The sequence below is a fragment of the Rhamphochromis longiceps genome, linkage group LG17 (genome assembly GCF_057381845.1).
Source record: "Rhamphochromis longiceps isolate RC_006_pf linkage group LG17, R_longiceps_female_GT1.1, whole genome shotgun sequence".
Classification (NCBI taxonomy): domain Eukaryota; kingdom Metazoa; phylum Chordata; class Actinopteri; order Cichliformes; family Cichlidae; genus Rhamphochromis; species Rhamphochromis longiceps.
Window position 1 is genome coordinate 36229097 of NC_140573.1, and position 20956 is coordinate 36250052.

The following is a 20956-nucleotide window of genomic DNA, read 5'->3' on the forward strand; positions in this document are numbered from 1 at the left end:
TTCCCTAACATTTGTTATGTGTAGTTATGTGTGAGTCAGCACTAAGATATTATGATAATGAGTTTTAAATATAAACTTGTTTTATTGTCAAACATGCAGTAGATTAGTCCGACTCTGCTTGGATCAGCTGCTTGTTGAGTTTGTGGTGTTCAAAGCACATTCAAAAACAGTTGCCAAGGGTAAAGTTGTGGTGGACCACACTGTGCAACATCAATAGCTGTAACATGGTTGAAGGGTGTTTCTCCCAGACTTTATCTATTGCTGTTTAATGTTTGTTTATGGTCAAATTACAAATGTCGATACCAATAAATCGGAAATAGTTAATATGGGCCGATAACATCGTCCTGGCAATAAATCACAGCCAAAAGTTCAGCCATCAGACTGCTTTTATACTCGGACAATATTTTCTGCCTTTGCCTCTGTATGATCTCACTGACAGAGGATATTCTGAATATGGTTTATTAGGGGCAGCCAATAAGAGGAAAGTTGGCTTCAAGGGGGGGGAAGGGCTCTATAAGGGCTTGTTTCAGGCAGCAGAGGTTGCACCAAGGCCCAATGTATAAATTAGGGGTTATTTATACACAAATAATCGTTATTTAGGACCGTAACTCGTGCAAAGTTATTCAAGTAGAGCCCAAAAAAAGAGATGAAAATGAAAATAACAGGTCCCTTTTGCTGTTGTTATAAATATGAGAATAAAATGAGAGAAAGTAGGCAATTGTTTGTAAAAGAAACAATGACATTTATTTTTTTTTTCTTAGCGCTTTTCTTAATTAGTCTGTTGTGCCCATTGATCACATATAATACAGGTAATATAAAAATGGCTTTTTAACTTGACACCCAAAGCAACAACAAAATGTTTTCTTAAAATATGTATGCTAAAAATACTGAGAAAGTATTTCCACTAAAAGTACTGGAGAATAGCTTGTGACTGCAATGATGACATGACTGTGTTTTGCTGTGGCTGATGAATTTCTTCAGTTTCCTCTCCGTTTACCTCACGTAGCTCTTGTTGTAGGCACTTACCAGGGCATTAACAAACCACCTCTTGAGGAGATAAAACATCACTTGTTTTAGTTTTAAACAACTCGATATATTTGTTTGAGTCCAGTGTTTTTGCCAGTCACCATTGCAATGAGAACTACAAAGCATAAACAGCCATTTGGCAAATATCCTCTCTAGATACCCATTTTGTCGCTGAATTTCATTAAGCTTAATGTGATGTTGTAATCAAAAGTAGTCTGCTCCTTGCCTTCATTTAAAACCCATTTAAATTGTTCACATACAGAGGATTTGTCATTACATCAACATAATAGAATATATAACAATATTTCCATGAAAAATCAAGAATCCGTTTTTAAATAGAAAAGGGGGGGTATATTTCATCAAAAGGCTTACACCATAGTCACTGTTTTTTGTCTACTCTAATAAATCTCCCTTCCCATAATAGACAGGTGTTATTACTGTATCTCTAACTCGTCTATGGATGTTTGACAAAGCACAGACGGTATTGCTTGGGACCACACGGACAGTTCCACAACTCTGAACACATTTAACAGTCAATTACAAGAGAGCTGACCTTCAACACGTCCACTTTCTTTTCTCTGCCTGCATTTCTGTATGAATGGTACTGTAATCGAATTTTTTTTGCAGTAAATACCCCTTCCTGTTGATGTTAGCTTGGTTTGATGGTTACAAAGCCACCACTTCAACTAGGGTTGAAACTGGGATAGCATGTAGTCAATTTAAACCGTTCCATCCCCTTCCATTAATAGTTCTCCCAGTGTATCTGAGCTGGGAACGGGCAATGGGTATGCCTTTGAAAACAGTATATCATCGTCCACCCCTGCCCAGTGGCCTTGTCCATTTGCTGTAGGTGTGTGGTGCTCTACAAAGCTGTGGTTCTTAAAAGGCATTGTCAGATACATTTATGACTGTGGCTTTCACTTCCACTCCACTTGGCAGTCCCTTACCCGTAACCCACAGCTTTGTAAAGAAAGATGAGTGCATACCGGGAGCTTCCACTGGTATCAGTGAAGCTTTAGAGTCCCATTTCCTTATATCCCCATAAAGGTGGTGGTTCCTCAGAGACACATAAATAAACAGGCAGGCCACTGAAATCACAGCCAGGAGCACACCAAAGACAGTGATTACTGCTGCATCCCATTTTTCTGTGTCCTTGGCTGCCAACTCTAATCCCTTAGTGGTGACAGTGACACATTTGGTGTCATGGTTGTAGTGGATGTTGCGGATATCCACACAGACTTTGTAGTGAGTGGCGGGGCTGAGATGGGTAAGGTTGTACACCTGGACATCTGAGGGAACCCTGGTGGTAAAAGCCATGGTGGGATGGTTGGCATCTGAAACAGTGTACCATTTAATGTTGGGAGCCAAAGTGCCAGGGCCAGCCTTCCATGAGACCAGAATGGAGTGTGTCTCCACTGATTTGACTTCAACATTCAGAGAACCATTGACAGGTTGAGGAAAATATCCGTTTACCTCTACAGAGACGGATTTAAGATCAGCACCGACCAAATTATGGGCAACACAGGTGTAAACACCGGCTTCATTTTCTGTTATATCGTAGATGTCAAAGGTTCCCTCTGGGTGCATGTAGAACTTGTCAGATACAGTGTTAGGCAGAACCCTTGTGCCAGATGGGGTGATCCAGTAGATGTCCGGCTCTGGTTCGGCAAAAGCCCGACAATGAAGTGACACTGAGCACCCGCTCTGTGCTTTAATGTGCCCTGGCATGCTTTCGGGTGATATCAGTGGCAGGCAAATCTCCATCATCTCCCTGAAGTGCACCTGCCGGACATGCTGGCCCTCATACTCCGGAGGCTCTACGCAGTATAATGAGTCAGGCTCCATGAAACGGATGTTGGTCTTGTTCATGTTCATCCAGCGGACTACGCAGTCACAGCGGATTGGGTTACTGTGCATGCTTACCTCCCTCAGATTTGGAAGAGATTCGACAGTAATCCTGTGGAGGGCACTGAGAGCATTGCCGTTTAACATAAGGGTTTCCAGCCGTGGGAGTTTGTAGAAAGCATTAGGATGGATATAAGAGAGTTTAGGATTGTTGGTTGCTTCGATTTTGGTCAGCTCAGGGAGGTTATTGAGGGCAAAGCTGTCAATGGAAACTAGCTCTGGCATGCTGTTAATCCCTAGTTCTTTCAAATGAAGCATATCCACAAAGTCCCCTCTTTGTATTCTAGTAATGGGGTTTTTATTTAGATCCAAAAACTTAAGATTCTTGACATTTCTCAGGGCAGAGTGAGGAACCTCGGGAAAAATATTATCATAGAAAGAGATGCTCTCCAAGTTATCAAGACCAGCCAGTGAATCATCAGGAAGCTGGGACAGGTTCATTCTGGTAAGAACAAGACTGCGGAGGTTACTTAGAGGTTTGAAGTTCATGTTATCAATAGAAAGAACTGGATTTTCACCAATCATTAGGATCTCCAGATTTGGCAAAGGTTCAAACCACTCTCTTTTAATGACACTCAGCTTGTTAGAATTGAGATGGAGTCGCACAAGGTTGCTTAGACCCTGGAAAGCCAGCGGAGCGATAGAAGAGATGAGATTGTGATTCATGTAGAGCTCCTGAAGGTTCGCCACTTCTGACAGGCATTGCTCAGGAAGCTCTCGTATCCAGTTCTCTTCTAAGTGAAGGGAGAGCAGCTGAGTAAGATTCCCAAGGTGGACGTTGCTGATTGAGGATAAGTTGTTTTGCGATAAATCAATCTCTGTAATATTGGGCATGTAATCCAAAGGTCTGTCAATCCTCTCGACGTTGTTTGTTTGCAGTAACAGTACTTGCGTGCCCACTGGTAATTTTTCTGGCAGGCTAAAGAGCCCCAAATCATTGCAGTCAACTGTCTGCGCCTCCATGTAGACAGAAGTAGGGGAAAACCAGGGTCTAATCTCACACACACAAAGCTTTGGGCAATCAGGCCTCAGCTCAGTGGCCACAACAAAAGAGGCCATGGCCAAGCCAACAAAGAGATGATCCACAAATGACAAGTCCTTCATATTGGACCGATTTCCTCCAGTCAGAAATTGGTCCTTGTAGATTGATTGGTCTCAGCTATTAACTTTACAAATAATTACTCATTTGTTGCAGCCGCTGTGGCAACTGACTCATCAGCCCTGCCGCAACTGCCACAGGGCTTCCTAGTGTTTTATTGTCTTCCTATGTGGATGCCCTTGATTCACTCAATGCTGGTGTCAGGGTTTGAGGCCAAGGGTGCAATCAGGCGAGCCAAAAATAGGTGGGAGGCGGAAAAAAGAAAAAAACCTGGACCAATATTACACCTCAAAAGACTTATATTAAGAACCTTTATAGGTATCCATAAAACAACTTCTTTCTTTAAAGATAACCGTCCTCACTGATTGTCTTTACTAGCTTCCAGAATCCACAGCCCAGTCCATTCCTACCTGCGTAAAACAAACAAGACAGAGAGAAACATGTGAGTATTACCAGATAATGGGCATGGTCAGAGAATGTCATAAGAAAAGGATTTGGACATATTGACATTTGTTATAGGCACACTGATGCATGTTGACATTTATACACGCTCCCTTCAAGACGTAGAACAATGGATTTATATCTGCTTGACCTTCTAGACTTCACTCTGAGGATGTACCATATGTACCACTACTATATAGCACTAAATCTTGATGCTAGCAGTATGAGTCTATTATTGGTTAAAGAGAAGGCTTCATTAAGATTCTTAAATGGCAGACATCCTAGGGCTTAAGCGTTACGCTTTAGGGCAAGCTACTCAAAGACGCTAGAATATGTCAGTCACTATAGCAACAAGTAAATGGGCAGCCAGTAATACACAATGGAGTGAGACGGTTAGGCTGTAAATGTCACGGGAGTGGAACGGACTCAGGCGCAGACTGAGGTAGCACAGTTCAACGACACTTTATTAATCACACTGGTGCACTATATACACGTGAAGGGGGGGAAACACCAGGGTCCCGGGGATCACTTGGCTGGGGAGACACACTTCTTCGCACTCGCTCTGCTCCTCGTCCAAACAGTCTCCACACAAGCAGCTCAGCTCACTCTCCTACTCACGGGGTCCAGGGGTCACAAAAGGGCTGATCCAGGTAAACCTGTTTACACAGACGAGGGTAAGTCGAAGGCAAACACGGGAACAGTAGAATCGCAAGGAAGCCAGGCAATACTAACGAGAGTTACTCAATATTCCAGCGATGAACAGCTCAGAGCCCCAGCCTTAAGAGCCAGAGAACTGCAATCCGCTCGAGATCAGCTGCAGGTGCGTGGGCCAAGGGCAGGAGCCCAATCAGAGCTCCGCCCAGGCAGACAGGTAGGAGAGACAGAGTGAGAGAAAAACAACAAACACTTGTGGCCACACTGGGCTGGCCGGGGAGGCACAGGGACCATGACAGTAAATGCAAACTAAACAGTTGACCTAGATGCAGTTTGCACCTGTTTGTTAGGAGACGAAACAACCGACTGCCATGAAAATTAAAATGCATTAACGTGTTGACGTAATTAATCTTTTTAGCAATCAGCACATCTGTATGCTAATAGGATTTAGCATTTCTGGAAAAACAGGTCATGCAGTTTACCAATGGACACAGATTACTAAAAGGTGCCTGAAGTGAAGAAAATAAGTGATTATTATGGTATTGTCTTGAACATGGATATTTGAATAATAGATAAAATAGTCACAGATCGAAGATCATCAGCTAAATCTATGTTCTTTTTCATTTAAAATTTGAGAATGATCACAGTCATTTAGGTCGGTGATTAGTGTCACGATTGTTTAGTAGTTTTATGTAATATCTGTGGTCTTACTGAACTGAAAAAATGCATTTCATTGACGTTTCATTGTCATTCGGCTGCATCTATAAGTACATAAATGAACAGGGTTGTAATAAAGGAAATGGGTGCATTGAAAAGTAAAACAAAAACATCATTACCAAACACGGCATGGCACAATAAGTGTTTTCATTTTGATGATCCTGTCTGAATAATAAATTGAAGCAAATACTATAAATTAAAATTCAATTATCTACCCAGTGCAGTTAGTATTTGTCTGAATTGTCTGCCTTTGTTCACCCTTTCATTACACTTCATACAAGACAGTTTAAGGTCATGTACTCTCATGGGCTCAAAAGGAACTATAAAATGCAGTACAGTGCTGTTAGCAGAAAGTGTTGCACACTTCTCTGACATTTCCATTTTATTCTGGGATTTTTTTAGGCTAGTAAATTATCCATTAATTTCTCTGAGACATTTAAATTAAAGGCAATGGGTAAAATCCATTGTACTGATTTTAGACAGTCTGATTTGAGTGAAAGCTCAAGGCTATTGTGCATATTTTACTTCATTTGTAGGTCAACATATTTGCTCTCAGGGTCTTTTTTAACTGTTAAAAACGCATATGTTTGTGCCGCTGACTATTTCTAAAGAGTGATACGGTATTTACAGATGTTCCTAAAATGGAATTCTGGGAAATGTAGGCAGATTTCGGTCGTTTCAAAGTAAAAGGCAAACAATTTCACCTGTAACAATATTTGGCCTTTGTAAGTTTGTTCAATATTCTTATGTAACAAAGACTATTGTATGATTATTTCCATTTATAAGCATTGTAGATATATAACTACCCATATGGAAAAAATATATATAAATCTTATAAAGTTTGTATCTGTCTTGTGTGAAACTTGTATGAAAAGCATACAAGAGTGAAAACAGATATAAGATCCCTTGAAAAAATTATATAAATGAAACTTGTATGTTTTTGATACTCCGTAAAACAATATATGAAAGTAATGAGAAAGTGGCCACTTTCATGAGTGAATCATATAAGCCTTATATGATTCACTATATGAAGCAAGCTAAAGCTGATGCAAGTCTTTTATAAGTTTTTTCTATTTCTTTTCCATATGGGTATAGCTTAGATGCTTCCTCCTTCATGTGACTCACACATCTTTTCTAACTACTGTCTCTCGCACCGTTGTATGATTAGTGTCTCCATCACATCCTGACGTGGCAGAAGCTCCACAGTTGAAGTGTATGTAATTTGTCATATGTGACTGCCTCTTACTGAACAGATGGGTTTGATGGTGCTTGTGATATTTTGGGGCCTATGAGATCAGGCGCCACATCATGAGAAAAGTCAGAAGAGACAGCGGATGAAATAGAAAGAATCAAGAGGAGAACTGTGACGGTGGCTGGAAAGTGAAAACAAGGGAAGAGAAATGATTTCATTTCATCACCTTCGCTGTTTCCACCACGGGGGAGATGTGGTGGTGGTGGTGGTGGGTGAAATAAATAAATAACTAAATGAATAAGAACTTCTGAAGGAAGCAGAAATGCTGGAGTTTGCCCGCTGGTGGAGCCAAGCCGAGGGTTCATTCCTCAACCTGTGTGCCATCACTGGCTAGAGCGTGGTTTGGTTCGGGACGGCAGACAGTAAGGTTGTGAAAGAGGGAGAAGGTGGGGATGGTGGTGTGTGTGGGGGGAAAGGGGGGGTATTATTTTTCAAAAGCACCTGGCACTTTAATAAGCTTCTACACCCAGAGAATTCTGATAAACAGGACTTAGCCTCTCTCCCTCAGCACCGGCTCTCCATCGTGGGCTATGCAGTTGATCCATATCCTGGAAGCACAGGACAGACTTTGTAATACAGCCTACCGCATTTAGTTCTCACCTCTGCTCGCCCTGGCTTTTTCTCCTTAGTAATCACAATTACCAGCAGCATAATGTGGTCAGGTTAACTGTTATGGCTTAGCTTTACTGTGAATTCGCTGCAGGTGGTTCCAAGACGGGCTGCTGTTATTTGTTTTACCAGCTAGTTACGTCAGAGGGAACACTCTCGGACTAATTAATGTTTCAATCAATATTTCCTGCTAAGGGAATTGGTGTGCTGTAAGACACAGCACTGCCCTATTTTCACAGCACACTGCTTCTCCATTAGATTCTGGCGAGGATGGATGTGAGGATGACATCGTGGACACTAAAGAGGTTTTGGAAATAGGGACAGATTGAGAGAGGGATTTCTTTTGGTTTGGCGGACGCTAATGCTTGCTTTTCCATCAAAAATCAAGGACTGGATTAGGAAGGCTTTACAGGACAATGTGCATGATGATGAGGCCAGCAAGAAGAACATATTTCCCTGCTGATTAATGAGGATGAAATTCTATTAATGATAATCCAACATGTGGTTCATAAAAATGCAGATCTTAGATATGGTTGTGGCCAACAGTGTGTGTCTTGCAGAAAACGGACAAACGGAAGATGTTACAACAGTAAAGCTTTCAACGACAGAGCCTCAATTGAAATGCTCTTTGAGGGATATCCAAATACCTCCCAGTGAATACAAGCAGTACTTTTGCTTGAAATGCCCATCCCTAATAGAGTTCCAATACGCTTAAGGTTGGAATATTGTCCCATACTTGCATTATTTTAAGTGCACTATCCTAATCATCTACAGGCAGTTGATCACATAAATTGGTATCGTGCGACTGAATAATGCGGAGCCCACTGAACAGGCAGTCTATATTCTGAAGGCCTTGCACCATGACTACCACTTGTACAAACCTATTAGTAAAAATCCAGTCAAGTTACCGAACCACATCCCCCCCACACACACACAGACACACACACACAGCTACTATACAGAGCTAATTCCCACAGTCCACTGCTCAGTTGCTGGTAATTGAGGCAGAGCGTGAGTGGAGGGAGAAGGGAAAGAAGAGATCTGGAGGACAAAGTGACTTGCCAGAGGAGAAACGTCTTCGTTTCTGTTGTGGCATTGAGCTATTAACCTCTACTGACCCTTGTAATGCTGTCGTTGCAAGAAATATTAATCTTAGCTTGATCCAGTCAAATTCTAGTCAAAGACGAAAAAAGAAAGAAACAAGAAAAAACATTACGTAACTGCTGGACATAGAGAAATGTGCTTAATATGGCTGGGGTAAATTGAATTCAAAGATGGATGCTGGTAATCTGTGTGTGGAAAAGCTTTACTAAATCCTGAGTACTGAGGTACAAAATCAACACCTTAGAACAGAACACGGAAAGCTTGTAATGGGATCTCCAGCAACCTAATGTCTACCTGCGCTAACGCATTAAGCCAAAGCTTTGACATTTGTTCAGGGGACCTTTTATAGGTCAGGCTAAGGTGTTCACTCATGGAGCACAAGTTCCAAGGTGTCAGAGGAGAAAGAGAGTGGTGGGCAAGCAGCTCCATTACAGTGGGAGGCTGGCAGTGTAGCCCATGGGCTTTCCACTTTCAGCAGTGTTAATCCTGGCTGGGAGTATCGCAGCAAAACAAGCTGCTTGTATCTGCCTCGTTTCAAGACTGCCTTAGCTGGGTGAAATACGGGTTTGTTTACCACCACTGGGTTTCATTACCAACACTGCTCTCCATCTCCTAGGTGAAAGCCTGAAGAGACACTGACACATTATAATCTTATAACAGTTAAATGAAAGATCTGATACCTATTAACAGGCTGAGCTTGTGTGGTTAAACATTATCGCCCAATTTGGGGTTTTACTTCAATCCGTCTGAGGTACGCAAGTCCAAAATTCAGTCTCTGTTTAGCTCTTTTGCGTTCAAGCACAAAAATCAAGAGAAACAAAATCCTACGATATATTCACCAGGCAGAACTTTGACTGTCTGCTGTTTGATGCTGGGCTGATAGCGTGCTGCAGGAAACAGCTGCCTGCTGCAGCTGAAATATACGCTATGACCTGAAAGATGCTATACAGCTCTGCTGCGCTAAAGACAGCTGCAGAGTCAGGTGGTTTGTTATTTGTGGGTTTGTCACTACACGAGATCGTCTTGAAATTTAACACAGCCATTCAGTTGATGCTTCTTAGTAGCCAAAGGTTTCGATATATCTGCAAATTAATGAATGCAGTACTTTTAGAAACTGTGTACCACATAAATTTGTAGTTAATAGTTAATAATAAGAATATGAACAGATATAAGACTGGTAAGCCAAACTGTGAGGTTACACAAAAACAAATTTGATTAACGTTGTGTAATTTAGTAAGAATTAAGTAAAAGAAAAAATTAGACTTATATAGGATTTATAAGACTGATCCATATACTGATAGTTGGTGATTTTAAAGATCCAATGTATCGGGTGATATTTTTTCTTTCAGACACTTGAAACATAAACAGATTTCCCTAACATTTATTATGTGTACTGAATCCTTACAAGTACCAGCAATATCTGCAAATAATGTGTCCGTGTATCCATCACAGGGAACTATTATCAGTCAATACATCAGACCCGCTGATATATTGGTCAGCCTCTAATAAAAACTTAACATAATGACATAATAAGTACAGAATATGATAAAAACAAGCAAGACACACAAACAGTGATTTAAAAAAAGACTTCACACAAACATACATACAGCTCTAAAAAAATGTGTTTTTAGAATCCTTTCAAAGGACGTCAATGAATCAGCCTTATCTCCTCAGGCAGGTTGCTCCCAAACATGCTTCATGCTTCAGGTACATCATGGTTTATTTATATATATATATATTTTATCACTGGTTTCCACATCACCTCAGTGTAAATGTTTTTTGCAATGTGCACTTTTTTACCTCTGCGTCTCATTTGCACGTTTGACAAGAACACAAATTCTGTGTAGGCGCCTAAGATGCTTTTATTTAGCAGAGTTATTGCATCATCACTTAGAGTAAGGAGCTTCTGTAGTTATTGACATATTCCAATAAAGATGCTGTTCAGAAATGACAGCGTGATTGCGTCACCTTTATGAACCGCTATGGCTTTAGACCTTGTTAGCCGCACATTTCACTCTTAATTAGAATGACCTTTGACACAACTGAAAGCCTTCGAATCTCTCCTCATTAAAATGCTGCATATTTACGCTGACATGTTGCTGCCCTGTTTTTTTTTTTGCTTTTTGTTTTTTAAATATGAATCTGATTCTGTAATTTATAGATTATTTTATATGTTTCATAGTGTTTAGAGATTTCCTGTAATCTGCAAATGGCACCGGGCGAATTAGGACAAGGCTTCGGTTAAGAGGTTCACGCGCTGTCAAGGTGAAAAGCTTTTTCATTCACATCTTGGCAACACCTCGCTTACTTTCCCACCAGACCATCTACATTATCCTAACACTGTGGCTGCACAGGATAGTAATGGCACAAATACAGTTTGATTAGAGACCAGTGAGATATGACCACTTGAAATTAATGAGTATGCACAGGAGGGCCAGAAAGCGGTGGTCCAAGTGGCTCTGCGGCGCTAATTCAGGAAACCCTGACTCAAGTCGTCGGGCGGCCAAACAGCCGGGCAGAACTGTTTGTTTTATTCTGTTTATTGAAATGAGTTATTATAAATCCTCCCGCTCGCTTCACAGGGCTTGGATGGGATTTAGCGAAGCGGGGAAAGAGAGGTGATTGCTTTGTCACAGGTTGGGTGCTCATCAGTGCCCTGTGTGGAGACAAGTTGACCTAAGAAAGAAAATGCAATCATTTATTATACAAAACACAAGTTCTGCATGCAACGGCAGGAATGGCGGAGAAAAATTTGTGAGATCAAGACGTAAGTTTTTTTCTTTTTGTGGGAAGCATATTGGCCCTCGGGGAGATGATTATGAGGCCTGCATGGTTTAAGTGGTAACAAGGCAGTATTGCATCTGCTGAGAGGTAGATATTAAACTTACTGTGGTAAAACTGGGTGGAAGACATAAAGGTCAGACGTAAGTGGAAAGTAGGGCGCAGTCGAATTGCCTCCTCTTTCAGGAGAATAGCCTGTGTATTGTAGAAACGGTTCACTGGGAATTTTGATCCACTGGTAATAAGCCTTGCAAGGCTTTCTTCACCCATCACCCTCTCCCTAGCTCGGGCTCTTTTCTTTCTCTATTCACTCTGTCATTCCCTTTTTCTCATGATAATACAAGCCAAATATCTCTTTTTATAAACCTGCTCTTCTCACATTTTTCTCTGCTCGTCCTTATTGAGAAATTTTTCTCCTTATGTTGTCTGTTTGCATCATCATCTGCCCAGCCATTGGGCTGTGGAGAATGACAGCATGTCATCGTGTCTCACTATATATTTCTATGCCTATCCTGCATAGTGTCTGCTTTTGGCCTAATTGCCTTCCCAAGACTCTTCACCCCTGCCATGCTATGTCTTGTGCATACATGTCTTACCATATGGCTCCTATTTTCTAATTACCAACTGTAATGTGAGGGGTAACACTTGATTGAACTTTTGTAAAATGTTGTACATTTTGTAAATTTGGTTTGTAAAATATCTATGAAAATTTAGTGGATGCTTTCGTGGAAAGCTGCGACTGATCTTTTTAAAACAGCTCTGAGATGATCACAAATGCTATGCAGTGTTCCTACAAACCGTATTTAGATGATTGTTATAAAAAATTTAAGTGCTTGTTTTAAGTAATCAAGTGTTACTTGTGTTTCAAATAACAGAGACACGGTTCGTGTCCTGCTGTGTCCACTGTTGTTCTTACTAGCCATCAGCTAAATCCAATCAAACGACTGGATTAGGTTTACGAAATGATCATGATTTGAGTTAAAATATGACAAGATGTATGTGAGAGCACTCTCAAAGTGCATTTTGGAGCCACCAATAAAAGACCTTGTACACATTTCTGGTATGCCAGCAACTGAATGGCAGCATTTGACTCCAGGGGAATGAGATACTACCGAATTCCTAAATATCTTTTATCACAGAACTTAATGGCATAAATAATAAGTTAGAAAATTACCAATGATGATTAAATAGCTTGACTTTGTGTAAGATGACTACTAAAGTTTCATTAACTGTAATTTTATTATTTACTGACGGCAGTATTTCTCAAGTGTCACCCACACGAGTAATAAATATATTAGCGATGTGTTAAGACTAAGATTGTGGTTTTATGTACTTAATACATGCAGCCACTTTGCATTATTGGAAAGCTATAGTTTATCTGCTGCTGCTCTACTGTATAAACACAACTTTTCAAGATGTGTTTCTTTTCAGAGATGCAGCACTTGGACCTGTGGTGAACATGCAGCACGGTCATGTTGCAATCACAACGAGTCCTTTATACATTCTGGTTAAGCCTCATATTGGGTGGAGGCCTTCAGAAGGCTTAACTGTCCCTCCGTCTGCCCTTCACCTCATTGATTTACTATTATACTTTCTCCAAGGCAAGAGAGAGTCCATTAAAGAGAACCTTCTATGTGTGTATGCATAATGAAGCTTCCTGTACTTATATGTATGTGTACGTGTGTGCATCCATGGGGGAGCAGATGGAAACCTTTCCCCTTACATCTGCACTTGAATAGCCATGAATCAGTGGCAAGTCGACTCTTAATGTAGAATCAATGTTCCAAATTAACCACAGGACCCCCTATCTCTGGTTTTTCAGCTCTTTTCTGGACAAGACATGCCCTTGGGCTGAGTGAGGGAGAACACACACACACAAGGTGGACTATTGAACACTATATAACGCACCCACCTGCCTCGCGCATGCACACAGCAGACAGGAACACATGCAAATACATGAGAAAAAGAGATCTGTGCATTTGCCGGCATGTAACGTAGCAGACTGCGTCCTCGCAGAAAAAAAAAATAGAACCCAAACACGCAGGGGCTCATTCGCATAATGCATGCAGAATGCGCCACACGGTGAAAAAGCACAGCTAGGTCCCCTTGTCTAATTCGCATAGTGCTGCATCTATTAAAATTAAGCCAAGGTATCCAGCTTAAGGCTGCCGCTGATAAGGTCAAAGGCGTAGCGAACATTCCAACACTCATTTCTCCCCAAACATAATCGCACTCACTCTTGACAAAAATCTGCATAATGTTCCATGTATAGCTGCTAGCTAGAATGAAAGAGGAAGGTGTGGGGTGGGGTGGAGGGGGAAGGCAGGGGAAATGGAGCCAGCGGCATATCCCTCAAAGTCAGAGCCAAATTGAATCTGCAGGTGCAAATGTGGCATGCGAGCTCCCTCTAAGATGCGCACCTATCTATATTTATATGAATAATATATGGCTGGTCAAGGGGCCACAAGCCTGCAGAGAATAGGTTCCCACAGAAGATGGAATCAATCATTATATGCCACTGAAATGCATTTATCGCTGGCTTGGGCCTCTTTATTATGATTTCATGGGGTTTGATATGGGCTTTCTCTTTTCTGTTTTCATTCCCAGCTACTCTTTCTTCGCCCAAAAAGACCAAAGACGGGGTTCTTTCAAAATGCTCTGTGTCTGCGGGCAGATATTCTCTGTATACATGCTCATTTTGGCACATACGTTCAACTGAGCATGTGTGCTTGTGCATCGGTCAGGGCAGCTCAACAACAGTTCAGCTGGGTTTGTTCTAGGGATGCAGCATCACTACCATTTCCGTCAGCACACTAAGGGCCTATACGTATCAGTCAGAATGCAGAGCAGATGGACCGCACAGCAGTGGCCCTTCAGATGTCCTCCTTCGTCTCTGCTCGCGTTTTAAACTGCAATATGGGCATATGTCGCTAACGTGTACCGCTCTGATGTGAGTCTGCCGAAGAGCAGCTTAATTAGCGGTTAGCAGCTTTGATTTTTATTGTGAGCATCAGTCCTAGATTCTCACAGGCCTGGCATTTTGCTGTTAACACACGGTCTGGTTTTGAGTGCACCTTTTTTTTTGGTAAAGCCGTGCTCTGGCACTCCTAAATCCTTAAATCCACTCCCACCAGAAATGTGCCCAAGTTAAGTACCAAAAAGTCCAAATCCAAGAAGTAAATGTCAGTGGATACAAAGGAAGTGTCACATCCTGTTTTGACCTTTGATACGGACTGAAAAATTGTAAAATGTCATGGATGTTTCCATCGTGGCATGTTTTGATCCACAGCTCTTTTTTCTTTGTTTCTTTCAAGTCCACCCACTAGCTCCGAAACAAACATGCACACCATTCTCTTCCCCACTGTTCCTTTTTTCCCTCTGCCTCTGCTTATTCCATTTTAACGGGTGCCTGTGTTTGTTTGGGAATGGAGATGCTACCAGAGAGCCTATGCTTGGCTGCACGGGCTGATCCCCCGCAGCCGTCTTGTGAATATGTTTACATGGATTTCACTGAGGAGTCCCCTGATGGATACTTCTGCATCTTGTTATCGCCATCAAAGAAAAAACAAAAAAAAGGAAGAACTTGATTGTGATGGCACTTACACTTGGAGCTTTCTGAACTCCATTTCAAACCAATAGTAGCATTTGGCACCCACACATAATTCTCACCTCGCTGCAACCTGCTGCCCTCTGACTATAGAGAAAAATTAATATGGAACACCCACACCGTGCTGCCGATCATGCTCTCAAAGCCTCCACAAGGCCACTGCAGGCGCAGTACCTTTCCCACCCCACCTCTGCTTCTCACGCAGATCAATAGGCAATTCACAAAGCCACACAATTTAAGCGTATGACTTGTTGGTGGACATGTAATATTGATTTGTTTTGAACAAGTGTGCCTGAATTAATGAAGAAAACCAATACGGGTTTGTTTTACTGCTTTTGTTACTACTTGGGGGAGAAACTGCAAAGTGGCTGCCATGTTAGGAGTCTATACTTGATTTTGAGCTTCACAAAGTTTGCGGCTCTATCTTGCATCACATTAAATCTCAGCTGCCACTGCTCGCTCACTTGATAAATATGTTGCGGGGATTGCTTGTCAAACACTGGTGGTCGAATGCTATAATACATTGCTTTGCGGGTAGCCAGCCACATACTTCACATGTGAAGGGCTAAGGTTTTCTCAGTGTGGCATGGTGTCGGATGTGAGGGCACGATGGCTCTCGTGTGGCATTTCATTGTGTGGTTCACATGGAGCAACTGTTTTGGGTGAGTCATTCGCACTGTGGAGGCCAAAATCTATTGTATCCATCACTTGGAACAAGCAAGCGGACACACAAACACACACGTGTGTGCGCACACAGAACACATTTGAACAGAAGATTACAGCAATCAGAATTGGATAGCCTGCTTTGGTGAAAATCCACATTCGTCATTATTGGCCATTATCTGTTTATCCAAATTATTCAGGAATAATAAATCTGCTGAGTGGAATACATTTTGGACAGAGGGGAGAGGCTGTGAGGGGCAGATTTTTGAGGGGGGGGGGGGGGTTAGAGAAAGACGCCCCAATGCAGTTAAGGGATTACTGAATGCCACCCTCTCTTTCTCCAGCCGGATCCCTGGATGTGTGGGTGTACAGGCACGAGCAGGTGAAGGGATGATGATGGTGATGGTGAATGCGCAAGAAGGTGCTTTCCGGTAGATGCGTTAATCACAAAGTAAAAGCCCTGGATCCGGTGTATGGCACAGCCGCGGAGGAAGCAATTTGAGGAGCGTGGGGTTTGAAAAATAAAGCCAGTGGACGTGTACTCTCGTGGCATGTGTGGGTATCGACTTCTGTGTTTGCAACAGGAAGGTTTAACAAAGAGGGGGAGAGTGAGGGGAGGAGGAGGGGGGGGGGGGACATTCTGTGGGTTTCTTAGAGACGTGTCTGGTGTGTGCTCACTAAGCAGCACCCGAGGACATGAAGCTGCCAGCCAATCACTCCATCCACCAACACACAAACATAGAAGCGTACCCGCACGCACACACACACACACAACCACGGGGGCTTGTCTTTTTCTTGTCTTTAACTGATTTTCCTTCTTAATCCAAACACAGCCAAAATCCGGTCCGGTTAAAAGGCGCATCCTGCATAGTTGCGCAAAAGCGCGTCCCTACATCCAAACAGGGAGATTCGAGGCCAGTCACAAGATTCGTTATCCAGTAGTATTTGTCCCTAATTTCTGCAATCGGCACATGAGTGACTGACATTTAGGAAGCAACCTGATGTGTATTTTTTCCTCTGTGTGTGCGACAAAAAACACAGGAATCGCTCAATTTCGTTCGGGTTTTTTTTTGTGAACTTGTGAGCCGTTGCGCAGACGCAATCGCGCGACACGGACGAAAACGACAAATATAAATTAGAGCAGCAAACAGAGTAAACTTACCGGGTTTCATCACCCTCGGATACAAAGCAGTTTTGTGTCTGTATTCCCATCAAGTGCGCCCCTCCGATGACGGGAGAGAGCCCCAGCGCGCAACATAAAGCCAGTCAACAATGTGTGGTCTTCTTGTTCTCACGCAGCTGATGAGGAATCAGTTGTGGTCTCTATTCCCCGGGAAAACGGGTTTCTGCATGAGGCGAAACGGCAAAGTCCAAAAGCAGTGTGGCGAAGGAACGGAGAAAGATTCGTGTGATCCTCGTGCCCTTCCCTTCCTTCCCTTCCCTTCGTCTTAACAGCGGCTGTTACAACGCATCTCTCCCTCTCGATCAAGTGTCAGGCGGACCACATAGATGCGCCGCCGTCTCCTCGGCAGTCATTAATATTAGAACAAACCCCCGACTCTCCAGAGAGGAGCCAATAGCGTCAGAGAAGCAGGCGAGGTGCGCGCAGCATCCCTGCTCTGGTTGGCCGAGAGCAGCCGTCAGTCATCTCCCAGAAGCCTGTTCTCGTCTCTGTCTTTTTCTGTTAGAGGTGAAGCGCGCTGCAAAAAATATCCAAATTAACGAGTCACGCAGGCCAGCGATGAGAGCTGAAGTGCTGTCTAAAACAGCAAAGGCTCATTATTTCAAAATAAGGCCACCTACCGGCATCCGTTTAAGATAGTTTGTAGTCCTTGCCAAGATCCCTCAAAACAGAGGAAAATCTCATGATTGTGCTGTGACTGATCAAGTACATGAGGTCCCCTACACTCATAACTATCCTCCAATGACAACTCAAATTTAATGGCAATAATTTTTGAAGTTATAGCTACTTTATTTTTGTGTCTGGTAGTAAACACCACTTAAGGTCTGGGCAAGGTGCTGCTCTGGGAGCTCACAGGTGCCACAGAGAACTCAAGAGATCTGTGTCTATATGTTGTAGCTATGTGGGGGGAAATATGTGCAAGAGCTGGTCTTGTGTTGTTGTGAGGTTCATTTTTGTGCTGTTGTTGGTCCTTTTGCTCAGCTCCTGATGCTCAGAGAAGACAGACGTCATGCAGGATCAGAAGCTGCTGTTTGTGCTTCTCATCAATTCTTTATTTAATCTTTGACCCCTTTTCCCACCATTTTTGTCCTTCTTTCTTTTACAAGCCAACTGACTGGGATTGTGTCTCTGTAGCCACCACAGGGCGATCGTGGCTCAAGAGTTAGGAGTTCGCCTTGTAATCGGAATGCCTGTCAAACCTTCCGTTGTTGTGTCTGTCCGAGCCGGGACAGTCTCGGTCGTTGTGTCCTTGGGCAAGACACTTCACCTACCGCCTACTGGTGTTGGCCAGAAGGGCCGATGGCGCGAAATGGCAGCCTTGCTTCTGTCAGTCTGCCCCAGGGCAGCTGTGGCTACAACTGTAGCTTGCCTCCACCAGTGTTTGAATGTGTGTGTGAATGGGTGGATGACTGGGTGTGTAAAGCGCTTTGGGGTCCCTAGGGGGGACTAGTAAAAGCGCTATACAAATACAGGCCATTTACCATTTACCACACTGGTTGATTCCCTCTATCCGCAATAGAGCACAAATGCAGAACCACGTTTCCATTTTAAATCTGAGAGAATATTTGAATGAATTGGTAATGTTTAGAAACCTAAATGTGCAATCATATCAAAAAGCATTCACTGATGTATAACAAAGGTAACTGCAGTAAGAAACTTCTCACTGAATTGTAGTGTGCGCCATTTATAGAGTACCAAGAGCAGAAATTTCATCAGTCTTTGTACCTCAACCACTAAATTTATATACTTTGCAACATTCCTCCTCAGACTTGCTAAACTCAAAAGAGTAGCTTTCATAAAGATTCATTAATTTGTAACTGCTAACAGGCATTTTTGGTTCCTTTTATGTCAAAGATTTGTACATGTGTGTTATTTCCTGTGGTAACATAAAAAGTAACGGACAGTAATTTACAATAATCAGCCAAAAAACACCATCTTTGACACACAAACTAATTCTGTCACTCTATGAGCACTTTTAGTTTATATTTTCAATTACATAGAAGAAAATTTAAACTATGGCAAAATACACACACACATATATACAAATACGCATATATAATACTAAAACAAAATGCACACGCTGTCTCTCCTTTGCTGAAGACTTAGAATCCATGAATATGGATTCATTTAAAGTTTTTGCTCAGCCACAACTGGCTTCCAATCATTTGGTGAACTGTTCTCAAAATTAGCTCATCACCATCATTGTGGATATCTTAAAATTACATTCAAGTCAGGAGTTTTCTTAGCTCTTACTGGTAGTCTTGTTAATGGCTCACCTCAAAATTGACGAGCTTTGACCTGCTTTGCATGTGTCATCACTATAGCTTGCTGAATTTCCTTGGCATTCCGTAAGTCACTGCCACATGCTAGTCTGTTTTTGTGTGTGTATTCATAAAGTCATATATTACAGCAACTCCCCATATACCAATGTCAGACCAGGGAAAAATGGTTGGAGACTGTGTTACAACCAAAATTGACCGTGCAACTGTGTGCAGTGGACTTGTGATCTCACTGCATTTGAAAAAGCCTCCTCAAAGACAGGCACCAGATGTGCAACGACTCACAGTTGCTGCTGTCTTCCAAGCAACTTGATAAACTGCAATAAGACAGAGTCAGTCTGTTATCCGTTTGTGACTGAATGGGGCAAAGTTAGCAATTATATGCAATCTGTCTGTAATAGTATGCCAATAAAACTGCAATAAGTCTGTAAAAAAATCACAAATCCTTTGCCGTCTGTTGAAAATCTGTTGCTGTCTACAGACACAGAAAGTCACATTAAACAGAACTTAACTACTTAACTACAGAATTAACTACCTTCATCCAGAGTCCAGCCAGAAATCCACAGACTTAAAACAGAATTTCCTCCAAAAAATAATGAAGCTGTGGCACAGCGAGTTAACTGCAAAATGAAATAGGCACTTGGCAATGTTACTTTTGTATAGGAATATAACACGTATACAATCACTGGCAACCAAAGGATTGAAGACCCATATTGCAAAGAGATATGTTGCAGATGAGATGCAGCTTGATTCAACACGTTGATTGCAACATGTTGGAAACCTGGTCGCATTTATAAATTAGGTGGCCGTTATTTGCCAACCTTTGCCAGTCTGTCTGAGAGTGACTGCAGTCAGTCAGTTGTTTTGGAGACATGTAGCATTTCACCAGGTGACATGTGCAGTTAGAATAGAATAGAATAATCCTTTAATTGTCCCACAAGGGGAAATTTGGGTGTAACAGCAGCAAGAAAGACACATATACAAACAAACAGTACACAAGACACAGAACAGAAACATACACAATTTTTACATATACACAAGTTTTAAATTTTAAAAAAATTGTGTTGCCATATGATCCAAAGTGGTCATGCGGAGGTTGAAGATGCTGAACACTTAAACACAGGGTGACCAGTTAGTCACTAAAACTGCTTGCAATCTGTGTCCCACAGCAAAAAAATTAAATTAAATTAAAATAATCACCGGGCAAATACTCATTTTTTTGTAGTTGCAAGGAAGTTGCCGTCCTGTTGTTACTGCAGTGTGAGTGAGCCATTAATTTATTTTGGCTGCAGTACAGTGCCATTCATTTCAAACCATTTCAGCCCTGGCCAGCAGCTGCCACTTTATTTGTGCAAGTACGTTTGAGATGGACATTTTTTGCAGTGCAGCCGAATGAAGAAGAAAGTGCAGGCAGGGAAGAAAATGGATATCTGTACCTATTAGCTCCAGAGCTCCCCGACTCACATCCCAGGAGGATTTTCTAACACAATGTTCTACAAACTGATGTTCCTGGAGGTCGGACAGGGTTATCCACAGACTCTGAGAAAGAGACACACTTCATCTGTCAGCCGAAAGGGTTCTGATCCAAGAAACCGTACTACTGGAGGATGTTTTCACAACAGCTGTGCCTGGTTTC

General features: G+C 42.2%; 1 protein-coding gene across 1 annotated transcript; it reads right to left on the reverse strand.

The window, feature by feature from the left end:
• Nucleotides 1-763: 763 nt before the first annotated feature.
• lrrn3b (leucine rich repeat neuronal 3b) lies at nucleotides 764-17384 on the reverse strand. Its single transcript, XM_085387194.1, has 2 exons — nucleotides 17021-17384; nucleotides 764-4440 (listed from the first exon to the last, which is right to left on the reverse strand). Exon 2 carries the CDS (start codon nucleotides 4033-4035, stop codon nucleotides 1906-1908), a length of 2130 nt encoding a protein of 709 aa, XP_085243320.1. The 5' UTR covers nucleotides 4036-4440; nucleotides 17021-17384; the 3' UTR covers nucleotides 764-1905.
• Between the last annotated feature and the right edge of the window lie 3572 nt (nucleotides 17385-20956).

Coding starts and splice junctions, on each gene's coding strand:
- lrrn3b (XM_085387194.1), bottom strand. CDS start 4,035: ATGAAGGACTTGTCATTTGTGGATCATCTCTTTGTTGGCTTGGCCATG.